Raw genomic sequence first — 25847 nt, 5'->3', positions numbered from 1 at the left:
TTGAACATGACAGTGAGTTCAAATGACCTCCACAGTCATCGGATCTCAATCCAATAGAACGCCTTTGGGATGTGATGGGACAGGAGATTCAGCCAACAAGTCCACAGCAACTATGTGATGCTATCATGTCAACATGGACCAAAATCTCTGAGAAATGTTTCCAGCAACTTGTTGTATTTGTGCCACGAACAATTAAGGCAGTTCTGAAGGCAAACGTGGATCCAACCCATTACTAGCAAGGTGTACCTAATGAAGTAGTTGTGACAACTGACTAGAGTTTAAACAATAGCAAATCTCACCAACAGCACTTTACCGTATTTTAACAGTGGAATTTGTTTGTAGCTGAAAACAGTAAAAATGCTCCTCAGAGCGTTTTAAATACACGTGAATCATTTCTTATGACATATGAAATAGAAAAGTGGACTCGTAATAATACAAATTCAGTCATTCATGTGATTTTTACCCCATACTTTGTAATGCTGATATATCGCTTTGAGTTTTTTTTTTTATTTATGATATTCGTTATTTTAGACAAATGCCTTTTAGGAAGATTTCTGTATTTTAGTTGCGAACACCAATATTTTTATGTTTTAAATGTGCACATGTCGTACAGTGTTAGTGTGTGAACATAGAGGTAATGATAATGATGATGATGGTAATGGTGTCTGTAATGGTGATGATATCTTATGCCTTACAATGGACTGATGTTCTCTCACATGTGTTTCTGTATGTGTGGTGCTGGAGTTTCTTTTCATAGATCTAAATATGAAACGATTTTGTCACAATCCTGTTTTTGTTTTTTGTTTTTGTTTCTTTAGTGTGTTTAAGGGGGAACATTAAATAGATGTAATGCTTTTTTTAAATTGTAGAACAGTATTTTTTTTCCTGCATGAATCTTTGGTGTCAAATGACCACTTGCATAATTTATGATTGTGGCTTATTTTTGTGGCTTTGCTGCGTCGGTATTAAGCAGTTTGAGGCAAAAGATATAAAAGTCTTGCAATTAAAAGTCATTTTAGTCCAAATATGGGAAACTTGTAACTGTATGGTGCGTGCTTTGTTGAATCAATATATGCCTCAGTCATTAACTACAATGACTTCTTGCACATTTATTAACTGCTTCCTACTAACCTAGCCAACCTTCTTGGTTATTCATCCTCTAAATTAAAGGTGTTTCATATTTGTGGAGTGTCTCACCTGCATTCAATCTAGTTTAATAGCTGCAGTCTCTGTTTTTCATCTGGAAACCATAAAGCAGCATTTATGCTTTACATTTTTATGCAAATAAATCATTTGTGGATGGACTTTCATTTGACTCGTATTTTTGAACGCGTCTGCTGGTTGCAGACCGTCACATGTTTGACATTTATCTCCAGTATAAACTTGATTGTTGAAAGTCTGTTTCATCCAGAAACTGCAGTAATGTGCAAAAGTCTTGAGCAACCCTGTATTACTGTATATTTTGCCCCCAGACTGTCTTGTCATTTTTAAGACCAGTGGCTCAAAAACTGCTGGTCTTGAGCAATAGTTCTCCAGACTTATTTTCTCTCCCACTTATTCTCAGTCCAGCCTTGTACCTTACTATTTTCATCTTTATGTTTGATTGTTAAACCATTTACCATTGAACTATGAATCATTCAAGCATAAAACAGGCACCAAACCCAAGGGAAGAACCAATGCTGTGTCTGCTTACAACGGACAATTTTGCAAAGATCTCATTTAAAGATGTACCTTTAGGCACTTTATTCGCAAAAGTCTGCTGCAAAAACAGTTAGACCCAATTTCTTTTGTTGAATCTACAAAAAATGCCAAAGATAATTGATTCCCAAAGAGCAGTTGAAAACTGGATGTAACTCCCCATGCTGTGTAGTGTGTCCTTCAAAACAAAAAACAAAAAAAAACTGGACAATTAGAGGAAAAAAGAAGAAGTGCAACGCCTTGTGCAATGGGGGGTGGGGGTGGGGTGGGGGGGACGGGGGACGGACAAGATCTCTGTCTCAATAAATAAATTAATCTGGGTAAATTCCCAGATGATTAAACATGCAACTATTTTGCTGGTAATAACTAAAATGAGTAAAGAAAATCAACAGCCTATTTATGCAAGATAATTCATAATTTTATTGGGGGCGGGGGGTTATATTGTTTGGGTCTGATTATTGGGGGGGGGATCATAACCCCCCCAAACCCCACTGGAAATTACGCCCCTGGAACCACTGCAATACCATCTGGAAACCTTTTTAGCATGACAATGATCTCAAACACAAACATCATGACACATGACTATTGGTTGTGGATAGGCCTCCCCAGAGACCGGACCTCAATATTATTTAGGCAGTGTGGGAGCATTTTGGCAGACCAAAAAGGGGGGGGGGGGGGGGGGGGGGGGGGTGCTCCAGCAATGTTACTAAAAATTTAATAATTAATTATTGTTGAAATTGCACTTTTTAAAGGTATCTTTGGTTGGTCATCATCTGTTCAGGTTATTATAATTATTTTTCCTGGTCCAGCCCACTTGAGATCAAATGTGCTGTATGTGGGCCAGGAGTTAAAATGTGTTTACCAAATATGAGGTAATTTAGAGTTTATCTGATTTAGAGGCTGAGATGTGCAGGTCTTGATTACTTCATAAAAATTAGCTCCCATGTTGCTAAAAAAATAAATAAATAAATGTGTAATTCACCTTCTCCACACTTACGAGGACAAACCTGGTGCAAAAACACGCTGAAGGAACCTGGTAAAGGCTGTGCAGTAAGAGCAGTTTGGCTTTTTGATTGTACACAGACTTGATTTTGGTCACCAAATAAGGATTTCTTACCCCTTGCTTTTTCTGACCAGATGTCTCTTCCACGGCATCCTACTAACACGCCCACCATCCTCTGTGTAATGTAAACACAGCCACAGTTGAGACAAATCTCTTTCAGCTCAGCAAGTTGGAGTGTCAGTACAGACATTCATGGCACTGGGATGAAGCACAGCACCTACGTGGGCTAGAAAAACGTCTTAATCCAAACATGGATGCTGAATGCCCGTCTTAACCAACTGCCACACAGCCAGGGTTTATAAAGTAGTTCTAAAAAGTATTTTGAGTTTGATAGACAGGATGTTCAGATAGATTTTCTAACATTATTATACAGTATTGTGTGAAAGCCTTGAGGCACTCCTAATTTTTTAACATTTCTTTTCCTTTTTAAAGTGATCTCGAGCAATAGTTTTTAGGCTTACTGAAGGTATTTTTTCCTCTGGACAGTAGGTACTTTTTTACTCATTTTCAGTCCAGCCCTTGTACCTGAAAAATCCATGAAAAACATCAAAAATAACACCCTTTGATGGGGATAAAATAGCCTTTTTGCACTAACAAGGCAGTTCTCAGAGAGCTGTTAGCTAAAAACTTATATATCTCGGCATGCCATGCAGTGTGTCCTTGAGGAAGCTGGTATCTGGTACAGGGCCCGAGTGATGAACTGGACCATTAGTTGATCCATCTACTGTTGACCAAAAATGGCCTCAGTGGAAAGGTGGCCATCAGAAAGCCACTGTCAAAGAAGGGAAACAGGGAGAAAGGCTGAGGTATTCCAGATTACACAAGAACTGGACTGAAAGTCAGTGTCAAGTTTAGTTTTAGTTTTCATTATATCACTGTAACCATTTTCCTTTTTCTTAGCAAAACGTGCAGAAACAAAGGGTGGCTCAAGACTTTTGCACAGTACTGTTTATACCATTGACTGTAGCAGTCAATGGTTTATACAAGCAGACTGTATTTGACTAGATTTAACAAAATAAAACCCTGATCAAGCTTTCCATACCAATACTTAATTGTTGTATAATTTGTTTGGCTATTTTCTAACACACAATAAACACATGCTTCAGGGTCAGAGGTATAATTTATGACCTTTCATGTGTGCATTTATATGAATCTCTCATGCACACACGCACACACACACACACAGCATTCAGTGTCAAGTACATGCACCTGATTTAATCACTGCTGCTGTGTGTAATCGTTCCCGCCTCTGCACATCGGATATTTTTAATAAAGCAATATTGTACCTGCAGCCAGCTGAGTTCCATATAATTATCCGTCTGGCTTCAGGCTGCTTATGTTTTGTTTTCTCATCAGGATGTTGTCTCTACTCCAGCGGCTGATCTGTGAAGTCGCTGTGGGAGAACACGGCAGCGCCGTGTGCTGGATATTTAGTGAATTACATCAGGTTCTTCGTGCACTTCACACTGAAAGATGAAAGCACCGGTTAACTGAAATTACTTGCAATAGGTTTGGGTTTCTCCAAACAAAGACAAAAAGTATCACAAAGAGGGCAAATTCATACAGGAAGAGTGTGTCTATCGACGCCCACTCACCTCCCTGTGCACGGGTAACAGCATGATTTATTTGGTCGGATATTTTAAGTGTGCGGGTTCACATCGTCTGAATATTTCAGCGTGCCTTCTCATTTCCCAGGCTCTGTGCCAGTTCCTCCACTGCTGGCCAAGACGTAGCTAAATAAGGAAGATGACCTCTCTCCCTCTACTGTGTTTTCACTCGTTTTCTGAGATTACAACCTAACCAAGGGGCCAGCACACATCAAAATCTGGGTTATACACACATATGCCTGGGTAACAGCGATAACGTAAAGCAGGGACCACGCACACACATAAACCCACTCAGAGACACCCCGACCAGAGTAGCTCAAACATTTACTCTTTTCATTCGATATTTTATTACAACGTTCAGTTAAGAATGCATTTCGATTACAAAATTGAAACCCTCTGCTCAGCGATGCTTAATATGAAATATAAAGTAGAGATTTCTAGCTACAAACCATCTGCTAGAAACATCAGGCACCTTGTTTTTTTTCTCCCCCCCATTTTCACACCATATCATCATAACAGTATTCACACAGCAGATCACAGAGAACTTTCACAGTCACACAACAGTTAGGAGGATTTTTCACCCAAGGAGGCGTGGAGAGATTACCGACTTGCGGGAGCGAGCAAAGCCCACGAGCTGATCTTGTGCGTTATCAGGACGAGCGCTTCCCATCCAGGTAGTTTGTGAACATTCAGGTCCAGTGTTTGATGTGTGAGCTATGACCTGTTTCTTCTGGGAAACATTAATTTCTAAGCAGAGAGCAACATGGATCCATGTGGTTTGTTAGTTTCTGACTGAAAATAAGGAAAAAAAACCCCAATTCAGATTCAGGAAATCTGAATTATGTCTGACAGAATTTAAATTTTGAGCAACAATAATGCTAACTTGGCTAGTTAGTCCATATGAACACTGTTTAAAACCCAATAAGAGGACAGAACCTATTTAAATTTAGAGACTTTCATCCTCCTGTGAATTCAGCTTGACTTAATCTCATTCCCAAAACAATTTCCCTTAGAAGCTACAAGCTATAAACAACATCATTTAGTACTGTCTGGCTGCATTAATACACAAGAGTGTAATAATACACAAGATTCTGTATACTACATATACATATGCTAAAGTCACACATTCTTGTGTGTAAGTGCTGAGAAATATCACTTTGTCACCCCTTTTAAAAAAAAAACAAAAAACAAAAACAAAACAAAACAAAATGCTTGAATAATTCTCATCATCTCTATTTTTATTTTATAAAAAAAAAGACTGTAATTATCTGCAGTCTGCTTTTAGACCAATACCTATTATTTATAGCCATAATATCTAATTATTAAATGTGTTTTTTAAAAAAAGAAGCAGAAATACCTGCATTGTTATTCTGGCCTAAAATGAAAGCTTAGTTAACGCAATGCAATGTTGTGACATTTACGGTAAAGAGCAAACTTTACAGTTTATCCCAAAGCTCAACAAAACACAGCAACATAAGATGCAAGAATCATCGTGAAATCATCAAGAGATGCAAATTCAACCTTTTTACACTCAGTTTACACCTAAAACAAGGCTGCTTCTCTCCTTCACTCTTGTCTCTTACAGCTTTTTTTCTTCTGGCCTTAAACGCAACACGCACACCATGTTGCTGCTCCCTCTTTCGAACCAAAAATGATGGGTGTTGATATGTATGCGGGTCTTTTCATTGCATGCCCAACACGCTGGCGCTCGACGACAGTTTCTTTCCTCCGTTTTGGTATCTACGGGCACTTTTCTGTTGGCCCCCTTCCCCCCATCCAGTCCATCATAATTCCAAACACTGATTGGTTTTATGCCGAGTCAGACGGTGGCGTGCGGCCTTCCCAGTACTTCTGATACGACATTTCGAACATCTCCCTGCACTGCAGCTGAGCATTCAACCGGGAGCAGATGAGGAACGAGCCGCCCATCTTACGGTGGAGCGAGTACGTCTCCTCGGGGGGCGGGGTGAGCCGGTGTTTGAGCATCACGGGGATGAGGTTGTGGATCCTCTCGGTGGTCGACTGGGAACCGAAGTCGAAGGGCTCCGAGGAGGCAAAAGCCTCGCCGAGGATCATCACTGCATCCACGTGGGCATTCACCATTGCCTGGACAACACAAGTAAAAAACAAAACAAAACAAAAGAACAAAAAAAATTAATAAACCAAAACACATGCTTAACACATTATGTTTGCACACTTTTACAACTCTTATTTATTTGTTTATGGCTACTCCACAGTGACAGAGCCATCATTTGTAAAGCAGAGCAGGCAGAAAAAGCTCAAAGAGATCATTACCTTGGACTCGTAACCGGTCAGGAACTTCATCTCGATAGATTTCTTTAGTACTCCCTCCCTGTTGCCCATGGCAGCTGAACGGATTATCTGCACAGGACACACACAGGTCGCACATGTCACTCTCTTTCTTCATTGAAGTTTAGATTCGAATCTCTTGCGAGGATTTGGGTTGCCATGAACAATTAAAGTCTTTTAACACCTTCTGATTTGGCATTAAGATCGAGTTCACCAATCATCAGAGGCAAATGAATACAAGTGTGAGTTACAAAATGTCAACATCAGCGAAAAAACTACGACGTAAACCCTGAGGGGAGATGTACAGCTACTGGAGCTTTATGTTGTCTCGTCTCTGGATTACTGCTAGAAATATTACAGCTGCACCTGCACTGTACTGCCAAAAGGATCCGCTCATCTGTCTCCACATGCATATGAACTTGAGTGACAGCCCATTCTTAATCCATACGTTTTAATATGATGTTGGCTCCTTTGCAGTTATAACAGCTTCAACTCTTCTGGGAAGGCTTTAAGAGTGTTTATGGGAATTTCTGACCTTTTTTTTTTTTTTTTAAGATTTGTGAGGTCAGACACTGATGTTGAATGAAAAGTCCTGGCTCACAGTCTCCACTCTAATTTGTCCCAAAGGTTGTTTATCAGGTTGAGGTCAAGACTCTGCAGGCCAGTCAAGTTCTTCCACACCGCTCATCCATGTCTGTATGCACCTTGCTTTGGGCACTGGTGAGCATCATGTTGAAACAGAAGGAGTCAAACCCAAACTGATCCCCCAAAGTTGAGAGAATGAAAGAAATTGTTCAAAAAGTCTTGGTATGCAGAAGCATTAAGAGTTACTAAAGTCATTTAAGGCTTGATAATCTGAGATTAACGTCCCACAGTCAGAAGATCAACACAGAAAAAGTTAGTGAAGCCCCATAAAGAGCATACATCATCACCATTCATGATGATTATATAGCAGCTGCCTGGTCTCACCTCTATGTAGACATCAGTGAAACATTGATCAAATCCTCTCGTGGCTCCAAAGTCCAACAGCGCCACCTAGAGGAGCACACGGCAGTTACCACTTCCCATTAACTGCCAACTCCATATTACTTATATTTACAGCTGATCAAACTTCATGACAACACACAACAGGTTGTACTGAAACTCACCCTGTGCGCCTGTGGATCATAGAAGAAGTTGGACCAGTTTGGGTCAGTCTGCATGTACCTGAACTCGAACAGCTCTCTGACACACAGAGTCAAGATGTTGAGGCAGATCTGAAAGAAAAGACAAAGGTATACATTCAACCTGCTGAAAAGAAACACATGCCAGATTGTACTCGCTTCTGCTTTTTTGTGGTGTTTAGTGTGTTGACTGAACTGGGATCAGCTAAGAAAGGAATGTCTCCTCTGCACAAACTAACTTGTGTAATCATAACCATCCGTACCTCGTTCTTCAGCTCCTGAGAGAGGCTCTCGGCTTTGTCCAGGGGAAATCCAGGAACGAGTTCAGTAGTGAGAACATGGCAGCTGCTCAGCTCGTCTATCACCTCTGGTACGTAGAAGAACGGATGGTCCTTTAACAGCTCCCTGAGCCAGACATGAGCAGATACAAAAACACATGAAATTAAGAACACAACACTCCACATAGAGTGTTAAGTCTATATATAAAACTGGCTAGCAATCACAGTCAGCCTGACCTTGAACCCAAGCAACGAACATTTAAAAAGGGGGATGGAATAAGCTAACTATATCTGTGTAACCCGAGTGTTTCAGGGGTGACGGAGAGCAGACTGCACAGTGCGGAGAAAGAACAGAAAGGAGAATCGAGCCGTGATGTGAGCTCAAATACTCGATCAGTCGAGTACGATAGTGTGCTGTCACTGGCATGACAGTTAGGCCTACAGGCCACTTTATCCCAGCACATAGATTAATGCAGCCTTCCTTTTAACTTGGAAGTCAGATCTTGGAGTTGGGAATGACTGTCACACACGAGGTGACTGTGTTCCAGTGAGTACCAATACAGGCTCTGTTTTGCTCTGAAGCCAGGTGGAGCCATCACTAACAATACCTGGAGCACAATGCAATGCTGCAGCCTGGTCGGTTCTCTGTGCCTCGCTGAATTAAAGAGTCACAAATACAACTTCTGCAGCTTTACTGCCATTTATCCTGCTTGAATCACGCAGTTAGGGTTGGTGGGACTTGTCAGACTTTTGTAAGGGGCAAGTTCCACTTGAGGGGCTGATCATGACGCAGAATTCAAGATTTCTGATTTCCCATTTCCAGTGTAATATAGCATTAGGCTCAGATTCCTGCACGTGAATTCATGACAGCTAGACCCTACACTAGGGCTGCTCAATTAATCGAATTTTAATCTAAATTACGATGACTGAGCCGATTATTAGCACCTCCCTCGTGCTTTACTCTCGCGCTGCTCCGTGTGGCAAATCGAGAGCACCTCTCTGCATTTCGAACACGCGTCACAACAATTAAGAGGACCCGAGGGAAGCTCGGAAAGCTAAGCAGAAGTTATTTGGAGAGGAGAGTGACTGCCGTTGGTTGAAAAGAGGTAAAAAATAACTTCAGTGGTGTGGAAACATTATGGGTTCGCGGAGTCAGAGGTGGATCAAGTAGACATAGTGTGTAAACTTTGCTACGGTGTCGTAGCTGCACCACAGAGCAACACTGCAAAGTTCACTAAACATAGATGTTTACATTTTTCATTTATTTCTTATATTGCAAACATTTGCACTGTTATCAGTATTTGCACACTATTTTATGTTATTTTTTAAAGTCATTATTCAACACATTGTTATCGTTAAATAAATATCGTCAAATAATCGAGATCTCAATTTCAGTGAAAATAATCGTGATTATCATTTTTGCCATAATCGAGCAGCCCTACCCTACACCTTTTATTTCTTAAATCAGGTTTACACAGACTGAGTTTTAGAAATCCAGGATTTAAGATATGTTTATGAAATATGGAAACAAAGTGATAAGTTTGTCATCGGTCGGGTGTATTGCTAAATTAGTAGAAATTCAAATCCACTCAGAACCTCAAATTTGACCACAATCTGGGGGAAGATCTATTAGGTGATCACTAAAATCTGAGCAATGCCCCAGGAAAAGCAATTCTTGTAAAATGCCATAGCATGAGCTCACGAATCCTTTGGCCATATGAGCTAAAAATTATTTTCTTTAGTAATTTAATTAAAGGAAAAAATATTTCTCAAGCTTGGCTTTCAGATTACAACAACATTTGCTGCATAATACCTGAACTTCCTTGCACACTGGGCTTCTCTAATATAGTCACACTCCAGGGCTAGCTCTTTTCTCATGACATCTATCAGGTGCTCTGGAAACAGACCTACAGACACAAACAAAACAGGACAAAAACATTAGACTAGTCGTGGAAACAGTAGAGAGAAGCAGACACGGGGAGATGAAGAGGATGCTGTGTGTGTGTGTGTGTGTGTGTGTGTGTGTGTGTGTGTGTGTGTGTGTGTGTGTGTGTGTGTGTGTGTGTGTGTGTGTGTGTGTGTGTGTGTGTGTGTGTGTGTGTGTGTGTACACCTTCAGGCAGGGCATTGCTCATATTCAGCACCGTCATCAAATTGTTGACATCACTGTTGATACTCTGAGCCACACCAGGATACTGAAGAAAACAGACAGAGAGAAAAACATTCAAACACTTTGTTTAATTTGATCACACAATCATATTTACTATAAACAGCACAGCAATAAAACTATTTTATTCAGTAAAAGCATGAGATAACTAGCTCACATGTTCCTCTGTAAGGAAACGCAGCCATCTGATAATCAGATTATGCGTTTCCTGTATGCATGCAAGTTTAAGCGAGTGTTGACAACACGAGGACGCAGTGTCACATGTTTTTATCCTAACCTGTATTTTCATGGCCACCTCCCTGCCATCCTTCATCCGTGCAAGGTGAACCTGCCCGATGGACGCTGCCGCAAAAGGGCGTTCCTCAAACATTTCCAGCTTGTCCCTCCAGTTTGGGCCCAAATCGCTATTCAGTGCTTTCTGCAGACAGACAGGAGCAAGTAGGATTTTAGCATCACTGGAAAAAAAGTCTTCCAAAACAGCCAGGGGCAGGAATCGCAATGTAATACTACTTCATTACTTCAAATCATTAAATAAAATATAAGTTGCTGAGGAAATGGCATAACTATCAGTCTTACTGTCATTTGTTTGATTGGCATGAAGTCAGCACTCTGTCTCACACGCTCAAAAATCTTGGCAAGATGAGGATTGATGAAAGCGTCATCTGAAACATAAAAACATCGTGAGATCTTTAATTACAGATTACATTAAGTGGTTCTCAAACATTCTGCTATTCCCCTCATAAAAGCTAAAAAAACAAACCAACGGAAAAAAAAAATCCAAACATGCTCCTCTACCCACAACTTTGAGCAATCATTGAGCATAAAGAATGATCCAAGTTCAACTCTTGTTAAATAAGGTCAGTGTGATAACATCAGCAAACCCATTTGCTTATTTTTTCACTGCCATATTGTGTTGCATAACGCAACCTGAGCGGCACCATTACTTTAGAAAAAAACCCCAAAAAACGTGAACGACACACAGGAGTGAGTGCTGAAACACGTATGAAACAGGCACCAGAGCCTAATCATCAAAGATCAAAGTAACATTTAGACACTGCGTGATGCAAAACTGATGCAAAAAAACATTCTCTCTCTCTGAGCCAGTGTGTGAGGGGCAGCTCTCCCTCTCTCTCACAGGCCAGTGCACAAACACAGATCCTGCTCTTAGTGACTGTAGTGCAGAACTGAACATGTGCCTCTCTACAGTCAGAGGACTCTCGTTGATTTAAGTGCAGCCGGTTGTGAGAAATCTGAGAGAAACGTGCATCAAATACAGACTGAGAAATGCAGTTTTCAGCTGACTGGCTTGTGGGTCACCTGTTCTTATCAGACGTGCTTTATTTATACTTGCAGCTTGAGTCAACTTAACTTTACAGACATGAGTTAATGATCAAAGGCAACAGTTTGCTAGCGGATTGTGAAGCTGTGGGTCCGCTTATAAACACAAGCGGAGCTGTCAAAAGCAAAACTCACAGTGTGAGTGTGAGAGCAGTCGGAATATAGAGTAACAGCACAAATGTAATTGTGCAATTACTCAGCAATTTATCATAAACAATTAAGCCAGACACATCGATATAATGTGTAGATTAAATTGCTGTGTAGTTTCCTACTAAAATGTGTAGTAAAAGTACAGTTTAGTACTTTGTTTAATGGGACTGAAAATGGTAGATACTACATAAAAGAGCACATACAGCAATCAAGCTTTAATACTCTTAATAATTGCCTGATTTTACTGCTTGAGTACAATAAACCACATAATCATAATCATAATGAGCGAGTTAAATCAGACTCGACTGTGTAAACTGATGCCAGTGTCTAATGTTGACTTGGGCCGGCGCTGTAGAAGATATATGTAACCAGGATTAAAGACTTTATTAACAGTTTCAGACTTCTCGAGGTTAACACCGTTTTGAGCGCTGTGCTAAAAGAGCACAATGGCTGAACACACAATCATCTGCCCATCACTGCATTCCTGCCATGGCAGATAAATGTCAGCAGAGGACAAAGAGTGCAGGGATTTCTATCCTCTGGATATAGTCAACTGCAGACTATTATTGTTTTTATTATTACTATTACTATTATTACTATTATTATTATTATTATTATATCCATTTCAGCATTTTACATTTTCTGTGAAAAGAGCAGAGAGATTGTGTGTGTCCACCCACAGAATATTACATTAACCCCTGACCCAGCCACACTTCGAAACTGCAGTTTGTCACCACTTGAGAGACATGGTAACACTGCTCAACAGGTCTCAGCACAGTGGACTGACCTGGTCTTTTTTGAAGCCGCTGCCTTCCTCTCTCCTGCTACCGTCTTCATGGCTTATTATATTTACTGCACGTTCAGGCAAAGATGGCACGAATACCAAAGGAAAAGGTCACCAAGTCAAGGTTGGGCAGAGGTAGCAACAGAGCTAAACAAAGCTGTGATGATGGGTTTACTGCTGTTACCTGACACGGCTTCAGTAACTCACTGGTCGTTTTGTTTACTGCCGCTGGCCTCGCTCTCGGATTATCTGTTTGTGTACAAGCACTGACCTAAATGCAGGTTAGAGCCAACACAGAGCCGCAGCAAAAAAACTAAACAAAAAAACTCACCAAAAAGTCCTCTGTACCAACTCTTAGTCAGTTTACAAGTTCTCAGCTACTACAGCACACGGTCAAGCTAACCTGCACCATAATAATCAGTCTGAAAACTGTGATTGTATATAGAGCGTTTCCCTTCACAGAATCCAGGGTAAGGAATGCTTTTTATTCACAAGCAGAAAACTTTACAAAAAAATCTAAATTTCAATGCGACTATGTCCGTCCCTCACCTTGAATGCTGAGCATCTGTCCCAACTTTAATGCAGCTCCTCTGACTTTGCACAGAGTTCTGACAATGCGCTCAGCGTTGGCCTCGGACAGGAAAGGGCTCGAGTCCAGAACTGATTTCCTGTTTTCACCTGAAGACAAAAAAAAGTATTACATTTGCATGTAGTGCATTTTGTGATGCATGTTAATCCAATCAGCAGGTCAATAAACAATAACTGTAAAATCATACTTACTTTTCTTAATTGTGATTACATAAAATGTTTCACAGATTTCATTAAGTATTTGTATGCATTTGCTTTTCCATACAGACAGATTTTGCACCTGAAGTGCTTGTTTGGTCATGTGACACATATTTTGAATTTAAACTTATCCCCACATAGTTGTCTGCTCTCCTCTGCTATTTTTTTAGCCTTTGAACATTTTTATTTTATTATTTTTATTTTGATAACTTGATTGATAATCTGCTCCAGAAAGATTAAAAAATTTGTAACAAATGTAGGCCGTGCAGAAACTAAACATCAACAAAAGTGGCCACCGTGATAGTAGTCGTAAGGTCGCCGTGCCCAATTCTACAAATATATACGATCGTGGGATTTGTATACGCCACACAGATGTGGGCACTCACATTTATATGAAGTAGGCAATGTTTCTGCAAAGTTTTGTCAAGACTGGTCTGTGCTTGTGTGCACAGTCAGGTTCACAAGTTCTTGTGTCACATTTACTGTTTTTCTTCTATGCAGCAACACAATTAATTTAAAATAAGGCAGCAAGGATTTGACTGAAGGACAAACGCTTTAATTCAAGGATTTAACAGAAATATTTCGTGCAACATTTAGGAATTATGGACAATTTTAGAGAGTCCTTACATTTAAGCCTACCCCGTATTTGCAATGTGCAGGACTACTGTTGTGTATTTGTGACTTGCTATATAAGCTATATGCAGAACACTGGTAGTGCGTAAAAACAAAAAAGAAAAAGAAGAGTTGAGCCGTCCTGCTAGTGATGCATGTGACTATCCTTATCAAGATAGTCATCCTTAGCATGAATGCCTCTCTTGCTTTTCCAGCTTTACTGCTAGAACATGCATATCTTGGGAGTGATGTTACTCGCAGCTCCGGTATCCGACATCTGTGGTAAATGGGACACAGCGCTGTGGATCTGACTGTACCAATGTGTGAGGGGTGTGACTGTGTACGTGTGTCAGTAGGTCATCAGGTAGTACGCTCTGGTACATCTGAAGCTGCCTTCAGAGGCTTTAATGAAGATTACACACACACACACACACACAGACACACACACGTGTTCAGTGTGTGCCTGGGATTAAAGCGCACACAAAAATAAATAGCAACAAACAGATGCATAAATGCCAGATTTACGCCTGTACGCTCTGTTTCAGCTTAGCCTGTGTTTCAGGATTAGCAGGTTGACGAAGCAGAGCAGGGACGTCTGTTTAGGGGGCAGGCTGTGAGGGAGATGGCCTAATTGAAGTGTCCAACATGTAATAACATGCAAGAGGGATTGGTGCTGAGGGCAATTCATAGGAATGCTGCTGCAAAATCTCTGCATGTTGTTACCACAAACCAAAAACAAACGCACCGTGAGGAGTCCTCACCACAACATTACTAAGATTTTTTTCTGTGTATACTACTGTTAAGAACAAGCGTCATGTAAAAAATGAATAAATATACCAGTGTTTTAAAAGCAAACTGTAAGGTTTTCATCCATTTCTTAGCTGTAACGTGTAAATCCCGCTCACTGCTCGAGCCACTTAGGCGTGTGTGTGCGTGTGCGCATTTCTGAGTGTTACCTTCTGCGCCGTTTTGTCTGATGCTCTTCTTGGCGAATTCTGCTAGAGCTCCAATACCCAAACCTACAGCCAGACCTGGTGCAAACACACAGAAAAACCAAAACACATACCAATGTATTACAACAACAAAGACCAATGCGTTTTCATCATTAACACACAAATACAACACATTTTAAAGCACTGAATGCGTCATCTGATGATGTTATGCTGTTTTTTTTTTTTAAATTGATGAAAAGAACAAAACAAAGCTCACATCTACACTGACAGTAAAACACAAATCATGCAGCGTATGTATAAAAAAAAATCCTTTTAGTAAATCAGAGTATGGACAGGCTGCGGCTTTAACGGGACCCTCACCTCTGCTCTGTGATGAGTGTAAATAACCTGACTAATCGAGGCCATCTGTTGCAACTCCTATCACTCCTATCAAAATAAAACATATGCAACAGAAAATATGACAAAAATAGAAAGCAAATAAAGCCTTTGATCGTGTCAGTATTTGGCAATGGCTGCAGTGGTAACAGCTGCATCCAACACAGCATGTGGAAATAATGTCAAAAAAACTGAAAGCTTTTGGAAAACTTAATCATGTTAGAAATTAGAGGATTTAAAAAAAAGAAAGAAAGAAAGAGTTTGCGCAAGTGGGCGGTTGTTTGTGAAGTTCCTCTGAGCTTGCTTCTAACTTACATAACTCAACGTTACATAATCAGTTAGTCAGCGGCCTCTCTGAAGCAGAGAGGCAGCGGTGGACGGACAAATGGGGACGCGGTGTGCTTCAGTGTCATGTATACAAGTCAACTGAGCACTTATTCATCATTGCTTCGTGTGTGTGTGTGTGTGTAACTTAACGTGTAACTTTTCCTTTCACAGTAATGTCATGTGCCTGTGTTTTGTTTCCTGGTTTAGAGAGGATTTGCAATGCACAGATTTAAACACCGAATATGAGGCAGTCGGTTACGTGACTGTACCTATAAAACTGTATGATGTCAGCATGTGCAACTGTCAAGCCAAAGAGAGATCAGCATTTCTAGCAGCATCTCTGAGTGACATATTTTGTTTTCCAGACCACGCACAAGTGTCTGTCCATCATTCGATCTCAAGAAAAGGTACGTGTTTGCAAAAATGACTGCGGTGCATATTCTCGTCAGAACCAAACTGCACTGTCAGCAAAACCTTTGAAAACGGTGACTTGAAAGGTGACGGCGAGAGGAGGCCGATGCCACGCAATGAATCGGTTTAGCGCTTTTTGCCTTGTCTGACTTTGTTGCCAAATGTTGTAGGGGAGTGAAGGACGGGGTCAAGGCCAGGCTCATGCATCGCCTCCTCTTTTCAACACCTTCTAAATGTTACCGCTGTCAACATGCTGAATCATCTCAGCTCTCTACCTGCCGCGGCTCCCTGCAATTCCAACTTGTTTGGAATGAGCTGTGGCTAAATTCTGCAGTGTCGATGGTCCATGCTGACTTATGTGAGGCTGTTCATGTTTCACTTCTGTCCACTTTATATTCGCGTTCACATTTCTGGCTTCGGTTTGACTCTGTGCCTCCTGCTGACAGATCCATCATCTGTCTGAGGAGAAGTTCCTAACACAAAAGCTGCCGATCAGTTCTCTTAAACGACTTCTGAGGCTAGCTGCGAGCTCTTTGCTGTGCTTGTGTGAACATTAGAGCCTTGAGTAAGATTAGCACTGAAAAAACATCCTGTCGTGGCACAATTTGGAGGATTAGAAGAGACACTTGATATGTTTAAACTTACTGACTGAATAATGTGAAGTGTTTTTTTATGTATTAAATGTCTTGTACTATTAATGTGTGAACAGAATGTAAAAGCTGATCTCCCACAGCGCTCTCTGTTGCCTCTGAAGTGTTTATGCTTGCTGCTGAGGTCTTTTTTCAGGACCTTGCCTCTGCTCTCAATGTTCAAAACTAGCAACGTTAGCTAATGTTAGCTTAGAAATTGCGTCCCCTAATCACCAACGTCAACAAAGAGGGTAAACTCACACTGCAACACAAACTCCACAATAAAAAACAACACAAAAACAAAGAAACAAAATAAAACACAAATGTTGCTAGCAACAAGGTTAGCAAGAAAGTCATCCAACGTCAGGCAGCTAGCCTCTAGTGTTGTAAGGTAAGTCAACAAGTAGCAGGCTGATGACTTCAGTCATTTTCTGGAAGATACACATTGAACCTTTGGCTAATGGTTAACTCACCAGCCACTTTATTAGACGCGCTCAATTGATTACTAACACAAATGTCTAATCAGTCAATAAAGTCAACGACAGCAATCAAGATGACCTGCTTAAGCTCAAACTGAGTATCAGAATCGGGAAGAATGGTGAGTTAAAACTGGGAAAACTGGGGTTTTGCCCACACAACCATCTCTAGAGTTTACAGAGAATGGTGGGAAAAAAAGAAAGTATGCAGAGAGCTGTAGTTCTCTGGCTGAAAATGCCTTGTTAATGTCAGAGGTCAGAGAAGAGCCAGACCGCTTTGAGCTGACAGGAAGGCAACAATAACTCAAAAAAGCACTTGCTGCCACCAAGGTATGCAGAAAATCATCTCTGAAGACAAACCACACTGAATCGTAAAGCAGCTAAGCTACAGCAGTCTTAGATCACACCAGGTGCCAGTCTTGCAGCTACAAACAGAAAACTGAGTTGCAATTTACGTGGGCTCACCAAAAATTGACCAGAAGAAGACTGGAAAAACGTTGTTTGGTCTGATGAGTCTTGATTTCTGCTGCAGCACTCTGATGGTAGGGTCAGAATTTAGCGTAAACAACATGAAAACACGGATCCATTCTTGGATCTGTGCTTCCATGCATCATTAAATACCACAACCCACTTTTGGAATGGGGTGGAATGGGATCATTCGCATCATGGACGTGCAAATCTGGAGAAATTGTGCGATTCGATCGTCTAATTCTAACCAGAATGTCTAATAAATGTCTCCATCACCTTGTTGCATCTATGCCGCAAATAATTAAAACAGTTCTAAAAAATAAAAACAGGTCCAACCTCATACTGGTGTGCGTAAAAAAAGTGGCAAGTGAGTATATTGTAAACCAGACAGAGAATGTTAAATTTTAAAAATCAATTTTGGATTTTTTCTTTAATGTATATAACTGAACTGCATTAATTTATTCATTAAATGTGTCACAGACAATAAATGGAAAACTGTGAACGTGGTGAAATAGTAGATTAACAACAGCCGTGTGCACTACAAAGTCAAACACATTTCATTCCTTTTATGGCTGCACGATTGCAGAACTCCCTTTCAGGCTGCCGGTGTCTCGCTGTGCCAGCTTGAAGCTGCCTAACAGGGCATGTTTTTATCTCAACAGGAGCAGATTAGTTAAAGAAAAGGCTGCGGAAGCTTGACCTCATATCTAGAGGTTTTTGTTTTGAGTGCGGCTCCAAGGTCTGACAAGCATGTTACACACATTTCTCAATGTCTTGTTTACTTCGGTTCCTTTAAGGGCTTTGTTTTTGTATTCGCTGCCATTTACATATGGCCTTATGTAGTCCACGTGAATTTATTAGTACTGTCTTAACACCAGTGACCTCATCTAAAAAGGTAAGTGGGAGGTTAAAAGATTAGGTGAATAGAATTTTACCAACTCAGTTTTTATATATTATTAAGCACAAAGGAAGCTCAACAATTAGACAACATTTCACCAACACAACTAGATCTTTCAACTAATAGAGACTCACTTTGACTTCTGTGTAATCAGAAAGAACACAAAAAAAATTCACTCTGTTTTCAAATATTAGTTTGAACGTAGGATCCAATAAATGTCATCTGGACCATTAAAAGCTGAGGTCCAGCCACACAAAGCTTTACTTTGCTGCTGATGTATATGCAGACTTGCACGACTACAGATACAGCCAGATATTAACATCCACTGAATCATCCATGACTCAGACGCAGTGTAATGCTGTACCTCCAAAGTTGGCCAATCTGCTGATCCGGGTCACGGGCACTTTCCTCTCTCTGGCTCTCTCACTCAGCTGAAGAAGACAACGCATTGTGACTTTCCATTAAAATTTGAAACCAATAACAGAAATTAAGCGTTTACACGAGTATCTTTGTGTTCAATGAACAGGAAATGAGAAAGAGGAATTACCATCTGTTTATGTGGTTTTCCATCAGTCCCCTTGCTCTCTCGAGCTTTCTCGATGTCTTCGGCCGTCAATCCCCCCATCGTGGATGGGTCCTGATGGTAGCTCCTGAACTGACTGACAGGATGCTGAAAGTAAAGCTGCCTCCACACATGTTTGTTCATTCTGTGGTTGTAGAGCTGACGTCCACTAAGAAGTCTGCCACAGAGAAAGCAAAGAGAATTACCTTAATCCCCCATAACTGGCAGCAGTGACTCGTTTATGGCACAACCATTCTTACCTCACATCTTGGTGGTAGGATCTGGTGTGCCCACTGAACTGTTTGCTGGGGTCTTTGTATCCTTCAAATACTGAGTGTTCCCCACTGGCATGCTTCGCCCCTGTTGCTGCGTCATTGCTGCTTCCTGAGTGATCCACTGTGAAGTCTGCACCTTCATCCCTGAACTCTGAAGCGTTGAATGCGCTGTCATCGGGAGGAAAGTCGAAGTCGGACTCTGAGGAATAGCTTTGCTGCTGGCCGGACATTTCCTTTAGAGACAAATGCATACATTTAAAACAAAGTCAAAGTACCGTTATGACATTTATTAAAATACACAGTATTATCTGCACAAACCTGGATTTTTACCATGGCTGCTGAGATGCCTTGTTCCGCAGCTGATTGGACACTTTGGACAGCAGCGCCTATTCCTGGGGCTGGTTATACAAATACAGGAAACTTCAAGTTGTTTTCTGCTAATAATAAAGCAACTATTGTGTTAATATTTTATCAACAATGCATCTTAGTGTTCTGGTTAAAAATAGTCAACTGAATATTGCAGAAGGCCCTACGTTCCTGTGGCCATCCAGTTTCCTGGACCAATTCCTCCTTTTTCTTCATTAACTGTAAAACTTTCATTTCTTTTAAAACTTGAGCAACAGTTACAAAACAGCTTTAGGATGTTCTTTTACGCAAGGCTACTGTGCTGTTATTTAGAAAATGATTCCAAAGTCATCAATCATAAAAACGATTCTGTTTGCCCTCAGTAGACAGCTTAATGCAGACACACCCCACTGTGTCACAATCTGAGATCCACTGGTAGGAAGACTACAGCCCAATCGATTTATCGGTGGGTTGATTTTATTGTATGATACTGGCTATTTGCTGATTTATCAGTGGCGGCATTTATATTACTAAACTGAAATAAAAGTAAAGAAGAAATGGAGAAACAGCCTTCAACCATGTAATGAGTGTTGACATTACACAGTTTGCCCACCAGGGGGCTCTCTGCAATGTCCTTCAACAGCCAAATAACAACCAACTAATCTAAGCAGAGATGGGCGGAGCATAAACGTAGTAAATAACTACACATGTTAGGGAAATCTGTTAATGTTTCATGTGCTGTTTTCATACGGATCATGCGATGACCCTGACAGGGTCAAATACGCTGCAATTTAAAAAAAAAAAAAAAAAAAGCAACAGCAAATAGAAAAACAAAAACAAGCACACAAAACACAACAGAAGTGTTTGGGGACATAATAATGTGACAGAACAGCTGAGGAAGCGACAGAAATGGACACACTTAAAAGAACATAGGGTTCGTCAGTGCTGTGATCAAGAAAAAGATGCAGGTAATGTGTGTTTTCATTGCATGACTCATATATATAATACTGTAGACACATGTTTGCTATTAGCTTATCACTTATCCCTTCCACAGCTCTTCTGTCATGTTATTGCTTCCCCAAAAACGCTTTTTCTTGTTTTCTTAAGTTGCAGTGCGTTTGGTCTCTCAGGGCCACCGTAGGATTATCTTCACCCATCTCACCTGATCCCTAGCATCCTCCTCTGCCACACCAACCCTCTGCGTGTCCTCCTTCACTACATCCATGAATCTCTTGTGAGGTCTCCCTCTTTTCCTCCTGCCTGGCAGCTCCATACTAAACACCCTTGAACATCATCTGCACATGTCCAAGCCTTGCCTTTTTAACTTTGTGTCTAAACCTCTCATTTTGAGCTGCCCCTCTGATGTACTCATTTCTAATTATGTCCATCCTGGTCACTCCCAATGAAAGTATTAACATTACATTACATTACAAGTTGGGCTCCAAACCAAACAAGTACTGAAACACTAACAAAAATTCTTTAGCTGCCTGAAAATTAGACATGCCACGTTAAAGAACACTCGCCATTTGTTATCAAGTTGTAGATAGAAGTCAGTTCAAGCACTTACAAACATTTACTTATAACTTTGTGAGCATTACACTACAGTACAAATGAACTTCCTGTCAACATGTTTTGGCTATAAAACTGACACAATTTGAATATTTCATTTATCAGTGACAAAATGCTTGCTACAGGGATGTCAGGATCTCTGTGTTCTCATTCTGAACCCTGCTGGTGTCCAACATCTGTGTCTACTTTTGCCTCCTCAAACCATTTTCTTCTCTTCCTTTAGCTCCTGATAAACGCTGAGCTCTGGGCTCCTTATCCTATCAGCAGACTCGAGAAGGAGTCACCTTCACACAAAATACATTTAATACAAAGCAAATGAATTGGTTTTCCTCCCGGAGGGGAGGGGATTTAACTGGACTCTGCCTCATATCATTTGAATGAAAGTCAGTTTTGGGGTCGCTGCAAGTCCCACACTAAAATGTCTGGTTTAGTAAAGTGGGAACATGACTACCAGAGAAACAGAAAGATAAAAGCACAGGGAATATTGTTCAGAAACATACCTGTCCCACTGCGGAGGGTGTTGGTCTGAGCCTCTACGACTGCCTGGCTCAGCTTAGCCAGGCCTCGCATTAGCAACATCATATCACCTGCCATGATGGACTACAAACAGAAGACAGAAAGACAACAAAACAGAAAAAAATGTGGGGTGAATGTCATCCTTCGATTCCCCTGGAAGCTCCGATACAAAGCAGTCGGAGATTTTAACGTGTCAGTTCACCTCTTCAGGGAAGATAAAAAAGACCATAGAAACAAAGAAGGCAAATGGAAAGAAATAAAACCCGTTGTCGAGTCACTGCCAACAGAAACACTCACAAACATACACAGCTGTCACATCTTGAGAGGACTTTAATACTCTGTCTAAAAATACCCATGACCTCCGATCCCTGTTTGGGCACACGGAGGCACAAGAAAGGGAAGGCGAATGCTCGTAAGCTGTGAATATGCGTGCATGTGGTCCAGGGCTGCATCTGAAAATGTCACTGGAAACAAAACGGGAGGAGAGCAAGGGATAAATCTTTCAGCTATTTCTGTGCACGTGTTGAGTTCATGCTCGAGGCTCACCGTCATATTTTATGCCGAGCGACGGCACGACGAGGCTGGTTTTCTATGAATCTAAAAATGTCGCACCTTCCTTTCAGGAAACAACCTGGTTATCTTTACAGGCCGTTACAGCTGTTGCTATTAAAATGCGATGACAACGCTTGAAAGCAAATCTCAAGTTTGAGTTAAGACACGAATAAAACTTGGGTTTGTTTCAGGCTTATCTAAACAACAAAGCCACCGCTGCATTCCTGCCTCTTACAGCTTGCTGCCTGTTTTTGTTACAATATTACAGGTGCTGCTTTGTGGGTGTGACAACAGGCTGCAAAACAGCTCGGCGAGGATTTGGGCCTGTGGAGAAAGCTGCTGGGGCTGTGGCTGAAGGAATCTACGCAATATATCAATAAGCGTGTATGTGAAGCAGTGCACATACATCGCCTGAGTCAGAAGTGGGTCATCCATCCTCCTTCAGGGCTGCTCTGTTTTCAGATGGTGGATACTTTGTGACACAAGGCACCAAGAGGAAGGGGAAGAAATGAAGAGTTTGTGGAAAGACGTGATAGGATTTATTCGTTTTTTTTAGATTAGTAATATTTGCACTGGAATAATCATGCTTGAGAAATCTGAATGCTCATTTTCCTTCACAGTGCTTAAGATTAAGTTTAAAGATTACGTTTGAAAGTTAAAATAGCTATAAAGGGTACAACTATTTCATCTCGTTTTTAAGGTCATTTCAGTCTTTGATTTTATAGAAATACAACGCTCTCTTTTCAATTACAAAGCTGTGCCATCTTAAACTTAACTTCCCACAATGTGCCTCTTCCAAGATCTCTTACTTGTTTATTTAGACCTAAATCTGTAAAAGAAAATCTCCTACTGTACTTAGATTCCACGGTTATAAAATCAAGATTCAGAAACACTTCAGGGGGTTTTTCTGGCTTAGAATGTGCCCTGGTCCACATTCATTATAGTGCCGTTGATTTTTCTTTGGCTGTGACTAAGATGTAATTTTATTGCCAAATCTAATCGGCTGAGCAACTTCCCATTTGCCAGAGTCGGTGTGTGGCCTGTGTGTGTGGGCCCCGAGCCCTCATCTCCAGAGGAGGGAAACTGAAAGGTATGATTTTGGTAACAGCACACTGACTGTGTGGCAAATATGCACACCTAAGCCGCAGCTGTTGTCTGCTGCTCAAGCTGTTGTCTCACCGTTATGGAAATAGCCCAAACAGTGTTAGTCAGCGTCTGAATCCTGCTCAGTCCACCTCATGGCTTCCTGACAGTCTACCATCACTTGCCCTTGACAAGCGTTCCTGAGCCAAGAGTGGGAAATGTTTCCCGTTATCTTTGCAGTGGCGTCACCACTGTTTATGCAGGAAACGTGAATAAACTCACGTCGCCCTGCGAGACTCCTGGAAAAGAAGAGCCTCTCCCATTTTAATAAACTGCACAATCAAAGGCAGTTCCTGTATTAAAAAATAATGCAATCACAGCCAGTTGTTACACTTTTATCTGTTAGCACTTCATAGAGGCTTAGATTGACCTACCTCACTTTTATGTGTACATAATCTGACATGGTAAAATGGGAAAGCATGCTTCTCTATTTTATTAGATTTTTGGCCAGATTAATGCTATTAGTTATATCACAAGAGACTATGACACACATTATAATATATAACAGCTAAAACTTTAAACAATAATATAACATCGAGGTGATGATGGGTACTGGGACTGACATTAAAAAAAAAAAAAACTTCTCAAAAATTATAATCATCTATAGTAATAGATGTGTTATATGTTTTTAGAGTGTTTGATTCTTGAAACGATTGCTCTAAAATGTTGTGCAGATATGAAAGTTGCACAACTACTACAGGAAACTATTAACAATAGTTTCAGTTAAAGGTTAACCGAAACGAAAACACGTACACGAGTGTCAACAATTGACTTCCGTTTATGCCAAATAAGCGAAATTTTATTTTTCCCGCAGTACCTGAAATAAACATATGCTAGTCACTAGGTGCACGCTCTTCCAAAAACGTATAAATTTGGAATTAAGCTTTAACACACGTTTTAACAGCGTAACGAGACACTACAGCCTCTCTTCTTTCATGCAAGGGCACAACAAACGACAGTTGTCCTTTTAAAACTCATCCTAACTCACTTCCTCGTAGGCGAGCGTGCACGAGACTTCATAACAGCAAACTCGTGCCACGTTAAGGAGTTAAAACTAGCATTACGGCTGCTGCGAATAGCCTGAGCGGATTTCCAAATGTCCCGAATAAATTAGCGCTCGGTCTGCAGCTTGACAAAGTTTGTACAAGTACGGGGCAGCCATGGTCATGGCAGGCACGTCAGCACGCCGCTGCGCAGGATTTTTCACGTTCAGCTGGTTTGAGGCTGAAGCGACGAGAAGCGGACGAGGCCAACAAAAATATACTTGACTGCGTACATAATAATTAGCAGCTAATGCACGATAGGTACTCACCAGCAGCTGTCGTGTGGGCTCTTTGCTGGTTTCCCCAAGTCTTATCAGATAAGGTGGCCCGCCTGAGGAGAGTCAAAGCAGCCGATGTGTATTTGAGCTGCAGCAGCACTTTCCCGAGGATACTCTTTATCTGGGGAAACGGTGTGCTAACAGCAGGAGCTAAAGGTTATTTACTAGCCGCCCTCCTCCTCCTGCTGCTACTGCTGGTAGCGTTTAATCCAGTTTGTCTCCACTCCCCCTCTCTCTCCACCATGAGGTCAAACCATATTTACCAACTTCTCAACACCAAGAACGGCGCGATGACGTAACCGGCTCGTGTGTCGTGCAGCGATAATGAGGAACGCACACACTAAGTCGAAATTTACCACATACAAGAAGGACGCACCAGAGTCCTTCTAGACTTTGGGGGGCTGGAGGGGCGGGACATGTACAACCACCATGTTTATTTTTCGGGGGTCTTCCTGCTTTATTATCATAAGCTATGTACTAAAGCTAAATTGACATAACTTTAGCTTTACAAGACTCTGGTTTTTCTCCTCCCTCGCTCCGTCCCGCTCTCTGCTCCTATTGGTCCTCCGTCGTCTGTTGACAACACAAGCAACGGTTGTTTGACGGGAGGCGGAGTTTAAAGGCGCGTGTTGATTGGTTTATCGCGGAGAAAAACAAAGTCATGGTTAGATGTGACCACCGCCTGATTTGTAGCTGAGTTTACTGATAACAAGTTTAACTTTTACAAGGCGGGGTGGCGGCGTGGATAAAAGACAAATTCCACAAAGGTGTCAGCTATATAAACAAAAATACAGCCCTCGATGGTGAAATGGGCCTGTGCTTCCCTCTACTGTTGGTAAGAGGACGGTACCTTACTGGAGCGGCCATGTTTAATTAAATTAAAAATGTTCTGATTGGACCATTACATTGAAATGTCTAGCAGAAGAAAATAACTTCGAAGCAGTCTTTACTCAAAACAACAATAACGACACAAACCCAAACAAAAACATGTACACGCACGTTTCTTTTTCAGTTACAGGGATGTTATTGTTTCCCCTGCAGTTTCGATATTGGGACAGCAGAGGGCACCGCA

General features: G+C 41.2%; 1 protein-coding gene across 2 annotated transcripts; it reads right to left on the bottom strand.

The window, feature by feature from the left end:
• Nucleotides 1-4691: 4691 nt before the first annotated feature.
• coq8aa (coenzyme Q8A, genome duplicate a) lies at nucleotides 4692-25159 on the bottom strand. 2 transcript variants are annotated; one of them, XM_087851975.1, is made up of 17 exons: nucleotides 24767-25159; nucleotides 21744-21843; nucleotides 19648-19727; nucleotides 19315-19562; nucleotides 19040-19232; nucleotides 18857-18923; nucleotides 14912-14986; nucleotides 13107-13235; nucleotides 10862-10947; nucleotides 10563-10703; nucleotides 10232-10313; nucleotides 9933-10026; nucleotides 8105-8246; nucleotides 7827-7934; nucleotides 7648-7713; nucleotides 6664-6750; nucleotides 4692-6474 (listed from the first exon to the last, which is right to left on the bottom strand). In XM_087851975.1, exons 2-17 carry the CDS (start codon nucleotides 21835-21837, stop codon nucleotides 6178-6180), a joined length of 1989 nt encoding a protein of 662 aa, XP_087708101.1. In that variant the 5' UTR covers nucleotides 21838-21843; nucleotides 24767-25159; the 3' UTR covers nucleotides 4692-6177. The 2 variants fall into 2 exon arrangements, with proteins under 2 accessions (XP_087708101.1, XP_087708100.1); XM_087851974.1 differs by lacking the exon at nucleotides 24767-25159 and adding an exon at nucleotides 21962-22087.
• Between the last annotated feature and the right edge of the window lie 688 nt (nucleotides 25160-25847).

The sequence above is a fragment of the Neolamprologus brichardi genome, chromosome 15, assembly GCF_056152115.1.
Source record: "Neolamprologus brichardi isolate AB-2024 chromosome 15, ASM5615211v1, whole genome shotgun sequence".
Lineage (NCBI taxonomy): Eukaryota > Metazoa > Chordata > Actinopteri > Cichliformes > Cichlidae > Neolamprologus > Neolamprologus brichardi.
Note: the sequence above shows the minus strand (reverse complement) of the source record. Positions and strands in the feature narration are given on the sequence as shown.